The sequence below is a fragment of the Ictalurus furcatus genome, chromosome 21, assembly GCF_023375685.1.
Source record: "Ictalurus furcatus strain D&B chromosome 21, Billie_1.0, whole genome shotgun sequence".
Taxonomy (NCBI): Eukaryota; Metazoa; Chordata; class Actinopteri; order Siluriformes; family Ictaluridae; genus Ictalurus; species Ictalurus furcatus.
Window position 1 is genome coordinate 20016288 of NC_071275.1, and position 12706 is coordinate 20028993.

A 12706-nucleotide genomic window follows, 5' to 3' on the forward strand; every position below is an offset into this window, starting at 1 on the left:
AATTTGCAAAGATTTCAAACAAACTTCTTTCATGTTGTCATTATGGAGTATTGTTTGTAGAATTTTGAGGAAAATAATGCATTTAATCCTTTTTTCAATAAGGTTGTAACATAACAAAATGTGGGAAAAGTGAAGCGCTGTGAATACTTTCTGGATGCACTGTACCCTGTGGATAATCTATAAGGAGATCTGAACCATGCAGGCTAATCAAACTTTGTAAACAAAGACCGAAGTGGAACTCAGACACCGGATATAATATTAAACAGCTTGCAGAAATGCTCAGGGAAAGCGTAAAACCCTCTCTAAGAGTCGAGGTGAAGGAACTGTTTAAATCCACTGAACAAATGAAGGTGAAACACGTAACAGGAGCATTCAGTACTCAGGTATTATTAAACACAATCCATTCATTTTTCCAGCTGATGGATAATTGTTGTATTTAAGACAGTTTTATAGCATCAAAACATATTTAGGGGGTTTCTCCCTCTTCAAATAAAATAAATAAATAAATCTAGTCCAGTAAAGGTTGTAATTATAGAATATACTGATGAAGTGTAATCAATATGTGTAACTAACATTTAGAATTATAACTTAGAAGCATAATCTAATAATCAGTATTAGTTAATCCTCCTGTACCTTTCTGCACAGCAATACATTCACATTAGACATTCGCTGAAACTGCTTTTGTAAGTAAACGACCTTGAGGCCCGATACTGATTATCGAGTTAGGATAGGGCCTCAGGAAGGGAGGCAGATATCAGCTACAGTAGGATGGCAGACAGAAGCTCATTGAGACATTGAGAAGGGAGTTTTGGTCAGAGAAAAACAAAAAACAAAAGACTGAGTTTCTGAGTGAAACCTTTTTTATTATTATTTATTTAAAGGAAACCTTGTCCTCATAAAACCTTTTTAAGAAAAGCAACTAACTGCTCATGCTCCACACATCTAAGATATTATATAGACATGAATAATTCATTGTGGGGAAGGAGGTTGAAGGTTTGTTTCTAATGAGAAAAGCTAAAACCCCGTCTAAGATGAGCTCGCTGTTGCAGAGAGGTATAAAAGGGCATGTGCGTGTTTGCATAATTTGGACTTTCTGCAGATTGTCTCACTTTACTGTTTCAATAAAGTTTGATTATGTTTTGGCCTCTACAAACCCTTTTATCTGTGAAGTTTTTTTAACTTAGACTGGAAAGATTTTTTTCCACTACATAATGCAGCCAAAAGAAACTGTTTTATAATCTGAAAGTCATGTCACTATGAGACACTTTAAACACGATGTGAATTTTCAGACACCAGTGGAGACATAAAAGTGGATTCTAAGAAAACAGTGGTGAGTAGCGTTTTGCTATCAGTTACTGGATAAACTGTTACACTGGTTTGTGGTCGGAGTTTCCATATTACAGACTTTGATGGCTTTCTTGGCTTCATTTCTACTGCACAGGCAGGCTTTGTCTGCAGCAGCAGAACTACACATGAAAGCATCGCTTTACTTGACAAGTCAACAATACATTTTTATTTAAAAGACACTTCTAATAACTGACATCTTATTTTGTTTTAACAGGTCGACATGTATCATGTGTATAGCTCCATCCCTGACACACACGTGACCACCAATGACGCAGTGTACAGCCTGCTGCAGATGCACTGATGTATATTACACCTTAATGAATGTAAATAGTTATTTACAGTATTATTCTTATACCTGTTATGCCTTAACATGTGCTTTAATTGAATAGCTTGCTTTTGGATTTGAAATGAATTTACTGCTGCTGGCTTGTAACTGCGATGTCACTGAATGGAGCTCAAGGCTGAGTCCAGATTAATAAAGAGCTGATGGTTTTACAGTTGCTTCATGAATAAGTTTCACCAGCTGAAAGAGAAAAGCCACGAGTAGAGTCAGAAATAAACCTGAGCGCTATGCTAGCACTGACTGGCGTGCTGCAAACAATTATTTGCACACACACACACACACACACACACACACATATATAAAGTTCCACCCAAAGGAAACACTTCATTACTATTGTTTTTTTAAATTATTATTTTTACACTCCTACAGCAGTTTCTGAATCTTGCTTTTTCCCATCCACAGCCTTTCTTCAAAACTAGCCTAGTTTGGGGTGAAAATTGCGGCCTTATCTCTTAAAGTGATGTAAAGGAGTGTAATAACTTAAAGGTGATGTTTATTCATGCATGATGTCACTTCTTCTATCTCTAGATTTATATAAAATATAAAACGTTTCATTAAAATGCACGTTAAGCCGATCACGTGACCAGTGCGCGTTTCCTGGGGTGCAACGTTAATTGATGTCCCACCAACAACAACAAACCTTATGACTTTAAAAAGGCGACGCGCTGGTTTGCAAATGAAGGCCTTTTAAATACCAGAACAAGATGATATTAACACAAATAATATTCGCAAAACATCAGAGGTTTAAACCGCACAAACTCTCCTAATGACGCCGCTGCTATCTAAACAAACATGTACAGCCTAGGACTTGACATAAATGAACCACAGAACCGTTCCGCAGTACCGGGATGTGTCCGCTAGAGGGCAGGAGAGACTTCACTGAATGCCCAGGTGTCGATTTAATACCTAATGCGTGACCGTGCAAAAGTTTGCACACCCATAGGGTGAAACAAAGCAGTAAAGACAAAAACATTGTAGTTTGAAGCAACAAGGCATTTAGTGTATGTTTCACAGATGTTCCTTAAATATCACAGATAAAATAAAATACATTACAGTGAAAGAGCATCCAAAAGCTGTTATAAAATAATTCATAAATAAAGACAAATAGTTGTCAGAGACTTTTTATATTGTAATAATAAAGACGCAAAGTTTTGAACTAGTTTTCTATAACCTGCACATCACAGGTTTATATTAAAGCACTCTTTCTAATACTTTATTGTTTCTATAGTAACCGCTCATTCACTGGGATGATTTTTTGTTTTAATTGTTGATATGGAAAAGTTTTATGTAAGGATGTGTTTGTATATGATTTATGGAAGGAGTCTCCAGGGTCAGAGCTTTGTAACAGTAAAGCTGTAGCTATAAATGGATTTAAAAAAAGTCTCATTTTTAATAAGTTCCATTTTGTAAGAGGAATAAAACACTTGGGGACGCGCTGTTAGACGAAAAGATTCAAAGTTGGCTTAGTAACTGTAAGTCAGCTTCATCTCACCAACCTGTTGTTGATTATTTTCCCAAAACAGCACAACACAGAGTGTTTATTCTTTACTTATGGTTAACGTATTGATGTAGTCACTACAGTTTTGCCTCTTTGTGAACTGCACATTGTATAAATGATTTTTATTAATTGATGTATTTGTGATTTTGCAGATTTCTTCATCTATAACGTAATAAACATCTTGCTGAGTGTCAGCTTTCTGTACTGGTCTATAAAAAATACAAACGTTTTGTTCTCACAGGACTGTGAGCGTGTTGAGGTGATGGTGGTGGATATTTATACCTCATGTGCTCAAGACATAAAGTAAAAAAACTGAGCTGAAATGACAAGTGTATTTTTATGGTAAGCCGTGGTTTTCCTGTGAGCTGGTGCGAGAAAGGTCTCTGTCTCGTCTGTGGTCTCACTCTGTATGAGAAATGGTACGGTCTGTCCTCCTAATTTTCTCTTTCTCAAGGTTTGTTTTCATATATGAAGCATTCATACATATAAATATGTATGTAGCAAGTGGCTCGTTTGTAGCAACTACGCCACCTCGAGAAAACGGGGAAAACAACCTAAACAAAGACGATCCACTTAGAACAGGCAAGAGGCATGGGTTTCCATACAAAAATATTTTATTTTGAAGTTAAAGACTGGCCAAGAATTATAAAAAAACAAACAAACAAAAATACCCAGCAACCAACACAGTCAGGCGTTGGTCAAATAAAACAGTCACAAGAAGAAATTAATAATCATAGGAGAACTGAGGCCTCCTATATGAAGGGCAGGCTAGTCCCACAGCACCAGCTATACAAAAGGGAAAAGAACCCCACCAATCAGAATCATACCCACAAAATTCACTGCAAATAAACACAGCAATAATAATAACAACCCTTAGTTAAATAAAGCCTAAAGTGCAGCAAAGAACTCCCCCCAGCCTCAGGAAGCACTCAGCTCCTACAAGGAGAAAACAAAAACACAAGAAAAAAAATCAATTCCAATATGCTCAAAGCAGGCAAACAAACAAAAAAAAATAATAACAAAAGACAACACTTACTGTCACAAAAATCAGATAACCCCGAGCTCAAACTGATTACAGGTAGCAAGTTTACCAAGACTGACCAAAACCTACCACATAGCAGTACAGCACAATTGATAAAGACTGTTACAACACAGCTGAACTGGAAAAAAACTGATCTTAGTGACAGTTACCAACACAAATAAAGCAAAATATCAAAACAAGGAAACACAAAGCAAAGCAAAACAAAGCAAAGCAAAATAAAGCGAAAATAAAGCAAAGCAGCCCAAAGCAGCAACGTGGCTCCGCAAGTGAGGGGGAGGAGCCATACCGAAACGACCACACCTCACTCAGCCAGCTGGCGCTCCGACCGGGGCGAAGTTAAACTGCCACGCTACACCGATGGGAGCCTTGACGGCACACCGCACTGAGAGTGAGCAGCACACCACCCATGCACACAGTCTCGGTAGCCCAACGTCACACTCTGTAGTCCGTAGCAACGAAAGGAAGGGGCGGGGTTTCGACCATGACGCATTCCATGAGGCATAAACAACTTATATACTGTGGTAGGGAGAGAGCCCATTGGCCACGTAGTTAATAAGGGTGACGTTTTAATCACGGCACACCTCACTACATGTATATTAAATGTAGCTTTACTTCAGCTATGTACGGAGACACTGTGGAGTTTTCAGGTAGTGTAACGTCCCGAGACGTAAGGGAGTTGAGTGCGGATGCAAATGCAGATAAAGACCTTTTATTAAGGAGGCAGGCAGACAAATTCAAAACGTGACACAGAGACGTAGTCAAAAACAGGCAATGGGCTGGGAGATTTGCAACCAGGTATAAACTGGGCTAGGTGGGAATCGACGCGAGAAACACGGTATGAACCATGACGCTATATATAACTAGGTAAAGCACTATACTCAATACTGCGCAAAGTGTCCAGGGAACGAGGGGTTTATATCACAAATGTAATCAAGGGTGAATACAGATAGCTGAAGCCAATGTAGACACACCTTCGGACAACAACCAATGACTAAACGGGGGCGGAGACAGAACATAATCAAAACAAACACACGTGTCCACAGAAAACAAATTCCCAGTCATCAAACAATCGAAAAGCATGCGTTCGCTGAGCGCTCGCGCACCTAGCTCATCCACACCCGTGCACACGCGCTCGCGCTCCGGCTTTCCGAGCACGCTGCAACCTGCAGCGCTGTCTCAAGGGGGAATCGTGACAGGTGGACCGTTTTGGGTTTTTCTTCTGATCGAAAATGATCTTTTTCCAGATATTAAGTAAAAAACATTGCTAAGCATTTAATATCCAGATGTTTAATATTGTTCCACTTAGCGCTTAATGTGAAGCTGTTGTAGTGATGCGTCTCAGATATGTCCGATTGTGCATTTATAAAAAATCATCACTAAATGCACTTCTATAATTTCAAGATGTCAAGGTTTAAACTTAGCTGATGTTACCTTTATTACAAAGCATCGGTCTGATTACACATGAACCAGCTCATTTTACAAAATAATCCAGCATAATAAAAGCTTTGCTATCTGAAACACAGGATAAATGAATAATGATGTGTATAAAGAACCTGTCTGCATTTCCCCCAGTTTTATTTCATGTACTAACACTAAAGAGAGATGTACACGCAAATAGATCACGCTAATGACATCTTGGCAAGTGGGAATGATCTTGAATACAGTCAAATTTATCATTACAATAAAACAAACCTGCTTCTAGACTTTTTTAAAGACTAATTTCAAGTTTTAAATTTTCTGTTGTCAGACCATTTTGCTCATTTAAAAAAAGATCTAGAAAAAAGACAAATTATCTGCCAAAGGAAGACGGTCACATGATCCTTGTAATGAAGGTTAGGACGCAAGTGCAGATAAAGACTTTTAATAAAGAGAGGCAGGCAGACAAATCCAAATCATGCGACAATAGCGTAGTCGAAAAAACAGCCAATGGGTCAGGCGATCTACAAACAGGTATAGGCTAGAGACGAGAGGAGACGAGACGGGACGGGACGATGGACCAGGGTATAGACGCTTGATACAGTGATAACACTAATACTTCTCAAAGAGTGAATGCCTAGAAAGTCCTTTTAAAGGTGGTGTGATTGTGTGTGAGATCGGATGCAGGTGTGCGTGATTAGAATGAATGAGTGTTCTGGGAATTGCAGTCCATGGCGGCCATGTTTGTAGGCCGCAGTGCAGGATGGGAAATGTAGTCACTGGTTTGCTGTGATATGACAAAGACGAAAATCCAAAAATAGCTTTAATAATCTTATATTCGGTTTCCTGTAATTTCATAAAAAGAAAATGTGAATAAATTTGACTTCATTCAAGATATTTCTAAAATTCACTTGTTCATTTTTTTAAACATTTTGTGCATTTCTTTAGACTTGCGTTAAACTAATTTTAGTCATTTGACAGCTATTAAATATTCTAATAGCAGCATTTCCTCTTGTTTTCAAAAGTCCAGATATTTCAGTGTGACACTGCATACAGTGTGTATTAACTACACAGTTTGATCAAATAAGTTCTGATATTAAACATATTTATGAAGGGAGACTGGAGGTGAAAGTCATTAAGACAGAATCACAATACACAACAAGACAGAAATTGTTATAAGTTAGAGTAATTACAGTGTTGTGTATAGAACTAAACAAACACATTGAAGCTCTTCGTTTAGTTATGTGTAACCTGCTCAGAAGTGAGTCTGTGAACTTGAGCAGGGTGGAGAGCTGAGCGTTCTGTTAAACACTAGACTACGTGGTTTTCCTGTGACTTAAATGACCTGCTTCCTGATTTTATTACTCTTGAAACGAGTGTCTCGATGCTTTCACTTCATCCAGGAGCTGTGAAATGGCGCTGCTCGTCCTCCTGTTCTTCTTCCATCTGATTCTGGACATTAACTCTCAATGTGAGTCGTTATTGTGGTGCTGTGAGTTCAGTGATTTGTTCTAATAGATGTTTACAAATAATTCTAGAGATTTTGAGAGATACTTCTGCATGTTCAGTTTGATGTTCAGTGTGTGTATTAAGTGGACTGTGTGATTTGTGTGTGTGTGTGTGTGTGTGGTTGTAGATGTTCCTCAGCCCCGGCTGTCCGTGACTCCTGAAGTTCTCACAGAGAGAGGATCAGTGCAGATTCACTGTCATGTTCCAGACAATATTAAAGTGTCTCAGTGTCATTTCTACCCAGAGAGAGACAACACAAATCTAAAACTCTCTCCATCATGTCAGCTCTCAGTCACTGGTTCTGAACTGATCAGGTGGACAGGACGAAGTTCTCCTGGAACACTTCATATTACTTGTTACTACGCTGTGGATAACTCTGTTCGTACTGCTTCTCCTTACTCTCTCCCAGCTCCAGTCACAGTGCTGAGTAAGCTCTACATTACATTTGATGTCTATTACTGTCTGCTTTAATCATGTTTCTAATTCACACTTGAATTTATTACCACAACATGAACGTCTGTAACAGTTAATACCTCTTTTCTACACATCCATTATAGTGCTATTTATTTATTTATATATTTTATTTATTCCTCTGCAGATCAGAAACCGAGACTAAGCGTCAGTCGTGATGATCAGTTTGATGAATTCAGATTTTTATGTGAAATATCAGGGTCAGAGTCAGTAACTGCTGATTTTAGCTGTAATCTCTACACTGGAGAAAATCCTCAGCTTTTCCTAAACCAAAGATCTCAAAAGGGAAACTCTGTGAAGGTTTGTAGTTTTACAGCACAGAGAGCCGCTGTGTTTAATCGTCTGCAGTCAGTAAAGAGTCGTGAAGTGAGCTGTGATTATTCACTGATCTCTGACCCGACTGCTCGCTCTCTAATGAGTGATAAATACAACATGACGCGTAAGTTATAATAAACAAATTATGTATTCCATTACTTTATACCTTTGAATAATTTTAACTTATTTTCATTTCATCTTTTGTCAGATTTCTTTACAACAACAACAACAACAACAACAACAACAACAATAACAACAACAACAACAACGACGAGTGATAAATACAACATGACACGTAAGTTACATTTAATCACATGACTTAATGTTTAATTGAATTACTTTTATACATTTGATTTGTTTGAATTTATTTACCTCTGATTTTCATCAGGTTTCTTTCCTACACCAACACAGCCGTCCATCACTGCTGAGAAATCCACTGCATGTGAGTTCATTTTATTTTATTTACTGCTGTTTAGTTCTGTTACACTTTTTTTTATAACTGAAGTTTAATCTGCGTTGTGTTACACATTTTAAGATGTGTGTGTAATGTGTATGTAATATAACGTGTATTAATGTCTGCTTATAATTTACATTTATATTAAATCAATTGTATTTTCATTACTTTATATTTTTAAAGCATTTTAACCCCTTTGCATGTCAGATTCCTCTTCTGAATCAACACCGCAGTCCATCACTACACAGAAATCCACTGCAGGTCAGTCATTCAAGTTTAATGTGCATTATGTTAGAACTGTGTGATGTTCATTTTACTTTGGTCATTTGATTTGTGTAAGTAATGCAATAACATTTGAGGTGTCTTTTTATTGTTAACCAACCAGCAGGATCGTCCTAAAGGTACATCATTCTGATGTATCATTAATATCAATATCACCTGCATTGTATTTATTCTCATATCATTTGTAAACATAACACTGTCTTGATTGCTAACTGTTCTGAAATGTTCTTTATTGTTCACACTTCAGTAGATAGAAAACTGACTCGTATTTGAGGATTCAGGGTTTTTCCCAGCTAACAGAACACATACGACATTCTTTATGTAGCATTACAAAAATAATGTTCAGAAAGACATGTAGCATTATAATTTTCCTAGAACGCTTCTCACATATTGTTCCAACACTATGGCGACGACAGTGTTAATGTTCCTACAGCTGAAAATGTTGCAGCAAAGAACATTCAGAAATGTTACACAAAAACTTCTTAAAACACCCGGAGAACCGGACCGACTGCACGCTATAGGAACCAGAAGTTCTTCAGAACCAAACCACTCAGAAAAGATTCTGCGAGCTTATTACTGCTAGTTTGTTTTGCAGACATTCCACAACACTAAACGTAACTAGAAATGGAAGAAAGTCCTAGCTTTCCTACAACCAAAATTCCAAAAAAGTTGGGACAGTATGGAAAACGCAAATAAAAACAGAGGAGTGATTTGTAAATGTACTTTGACTTGTTTTTAAACAGAACACGTATAAAGACGTATAAAGGTATTTGATGTTTTACCTAATCAACTGCATAGCTTTTTTTATTTTTTTTGAAGATAAATGTTTATTTTGAAATTGATGCATGCACTTTCCAAAAAAGTTGGGACGGGGCACTTTAGGACTAATAACGATGAGAGAAGTTGAAATAAGAAGGTGATGTGAAACAGGCGAGGCAATCGTCTAATAATAGTATATAAGGAACCTCCAAAAAAGGCCTAGTCCTTCAAGAGCAAGGATGGGTTCAGCTTAATAAGTGTTATGAAAAGAAAAGGTGATGTTACACAGGGGTAAACAGTCGACTGTCCCAACTTTTTTGGAGTGTGTTGCAGTGATCAGATTTAAAATGAGTGTACATTTTCATGTGTTAATAATGTCTTTTCAATATAGTACAGGGTGAATTGAATTTTCAAATGACTCTTTTTGTTTGTTTTTTTGTATTTTCCATACTGTCCCAACTTTTTTGGAATTGGGATTATACATTAATAAATAAAAATGGGCATTTCTGGCACGTTGCTGTGGTATAAGAGGAATAAAACAGTCGGGGGCGTGTTGTTATGGGAACGTCGGAGTGTTAACAGTAACTGCACTTCATCACACCACCTCGTCTGTCAGTATTTTACTATAAGAGCCCCGTCCAACAGTCAGGAACTGTTAATGATCTAATGATCCAATATCTTATCAAATATTAACACAGACTGTTTTCATTTTATTCAGGATCGCTGCCTACCGTACTGTCAGTCACCGGTGTGTGTGTTTTACTGGCTGGACTGATGAGCTTCTGTCTCTGCGTGTGTAGCAGTAAGTCTTTAACTTCATCTTTTAGCAAAATCTTGATTGTGTTGATAATTGTGACATGACTGAACGTGTTTTTGTTTCTTAGACAAGCAGAAGACTGAGAGGTTAGAAATTTATTGTGTTCAGCTGAACTGCGTATTATTAAATCCTGATTTTATCACATCTAAGCATCTAATAGCCGTGTATATCTGTGTGGATTATCTTCAGCAGATGTAAATTGAACACGACCCACCGTGATCAGGGTACATTTATCACTTTCTTACCAAGCTGGAAAAGTCCAAAAGCCATAAACGACAAAATGAATAAATAAATAAATAGAAACTCTGAGCTCTGAAGAAGCTCCACCCACTTCACACAATCACATCACGTCATATATCACTGAAAAGCTGTTTTCTGCTGTAAATGTTAGCTCATGTGACATTATGACATAGATGCCAGTTTCCTTTAGAAATCTTATAAAGATATACAGTAACCTTATGTGTTATCATAAATGACTACCGTGTGAAATGTCTCCTGTTGTTGTGTCTCTGTTGATTGGCTCTGTGATGTTAGGTCTCGACAGATTTACAGGTGAACACCAATCAGCTTTATGAAGTATTAATAAATCATTAAAAAAAAAAAATTACACTGAAAAGTCCAGCCACAATTTATTAAATCCACTTAATCATAATAAAAGAAATAAAACAGCACTGTATGTAATTAAAGATCTACTGGTGTTATTTAATCTTTCTTTTAAATACTTTTTATTTCAAAGCACTGCAGTGTTTTGTTTTTTTAAAATTTTTTTTAAGTTTTTTTTTTTTTTTTTTTTGCTAGAAGTTAAAGCTGAATGTGTGTGTGAACTGTTCCCCCTGCAGACGGTGATGAGGTTTACACAGAGGTGATGTATACACTCTCCTCTCAGCAGTTCTCAGAGGAAACACAGCTCCTTTCAGCTTCCTCTGAATGATGGACACTGAACAGCTTCTGTCTTCTGTCTCAGTTTAAAGTCTGAACTCAATAAACTCTTATTTGTTAAATAACACAAATGTTCCTAACAATTCATTTGATTCTCATGAATGCTTTTCACAGTCTGCCTTTATCATGAACCGTGTGTTTTCTAAAGGAAATCTGCAGGGTGAACTATTTTACTGTTGAATTTGAAACGCACAATAAATCATTTCATCAGAGATGCACTTTGAATCATCCGGGTATTGCTTCTTTATCTTTTATCTTCTTATAGTAACTGTGTTGAAGTTAATCCAACTATGTAGAAATTAAAAAAAAATAATAAAATAGTAAAAACTTTACTGAGCAGATTCTGGGGCGTTGTGTCCCCCTAGTGGGTGAAATAAATACTGCCGTTAAACCAGAGAAGAAGGAACAGTGAGGACAGTTCTGTAATCATAGGCAGGATTAAATGAATGAATGTTGGCTCTCCCTAGTCTATAAATGAAGTACTGATATTAAACATCTTCATGAGGGAAGCCTGGAGGTGATGCAGTGATGATGTGGAGTGATGGGTCAAAGAAAAAGTTTGCTGTGTTGTATTGTGTTATACTTATTGTACCTGGTTCACTTGTACAGCGTCTATTTATTGTCTTGTATCTTGTCTGTGTACAGTGGTTAATGTTCTGCTTCTGCATTCTGATATTTTGATCATAATGTGTGGTTTTGTTCGTAATGTGTGGCTTTCTGTGAATACATTTCCAGCACTGACAGTTTAAAGGTCTACTGTATCAAAGAAGCTGACAACATACTGTGTCATAAATATTAAACCCTTACCTAATGTGAATTCTATATTTATTTAAAGTGTTTGTGCCATTCATGCCTTAGTGAAATAGTAAAAAAATAAAATAAAATCATGCTGTCTGTTAGAATTTCAGCAAAGATGAGTCAGGAGACTGAACCGATCTTCAGATTGTCTAGATTTATTTGCACACTTGTAATGTCTATAAATTTTGATCTAAAATGCTTGATTTAAACAAATAATCAAAAATTGGTCAGTTTACACCAGTCTATTTGTGTACCAGGGCTAACGGAACAGTCTAGAAACCAGTAGTGATATAAGTGACAGAACAGCAGCTGAAAATAGCAGGAATACTGTCAGAAATGAGCGATGAGTCAGCAAATAACAGGTTTAATTTCTCTATATGCTGATGATGTAATCTCGTGATGATGCACCCTTTACAGTCTTGCAGAGTGGGTAAAGAGAGGAGTTGGACGTCTGTCTTCAGGAGAATTGTATTGATTGGCTATTATTTAATGCATAGATGAGAGTGACCTGTGAGAAGAATGGGACCCATGTCCAGAAGACTACTGTCATTTTATCCTCAAACCAAACTGGGTGAGAAAGAATCAGCACTGGATGAGAATGATCCATTTATACATTTCCAGAAAAAAAAGTCCAATCCAAGAATATTATTCATTTTTCCCATATAAAAACTAAGATGAGATGCTGTGAGGGTTTTAAGCCGTGATGATGCTGACCA

General features: G+C 37.1%; 1 protein-coding gene across 2 annotated transcripts; it reads left to right on the forward strand.

Annotated features, from left to right (window-relative positions):
- Positions 1 to 7726: 7726 nt before the first annotated feature.
- LOC128624981 (integumentary mucin C.1-like) lies at positions 7727 to 12006 on the forward strand. 2 transcript variants are annotated; one of them, XM_053652938.1, is made up of 6 exons: positions 7727 to 8065; positions 8150 to 8236; positions 8330 to 8383; positions 8603 to 8656; positions 10155 to 10238; positions 11093 to 12006. In XM_053652938.1, the coding sequence occupies exons 1-6, from the start codon at positions 8041 to 8043 to the stop codon at positions 11182 to 11184; spliced, it is 396 nt and encodes a 131-aa protein (XP_053508913.1). In that variant the 5' UTR covers positions 7727 to 8040; the 3' UTR covers positions 11185 to 12006. The 2 variants fall into 2 exon arrangements, with proteins under 2 accessions (XP_053508913.1, XP_053508914.1); XM_053652939.1 differs by lacking the exon at positions 11093 to 12006 and adding an exon at positions 10321 to 10589 and having other exon boundaries at positions 7727 to 8236.
- The last annotated feature ends 700 nt before the right edge of the window (positions 12007 to 12706 follow it).

What these genes read in the sequence shown, in the direction of transcription:
- LOC128624981 (XM_053652938.1), top strand. Translation starts at nt 8,041, where the DNA reads ATGAGTGATAAATACAACATGACGC. An exon ending in TGATAAATACAACATGACAC is followed by an intron (nt 8,237 to 8,329) that starts GTAAGTTACATT and finishes GATTTTCATCAG; the next exon opens with GTTTCTTTCCTACACCAACA. An exon ending in TACACAGAAATCCACTGCAG is followed by an intron (nt 8,657 to 10,154) that starts GTCAGTCATTCA and finishes CATTTTATTCAG; the next exon opens with GATCGCTGCCTACCGTACTG.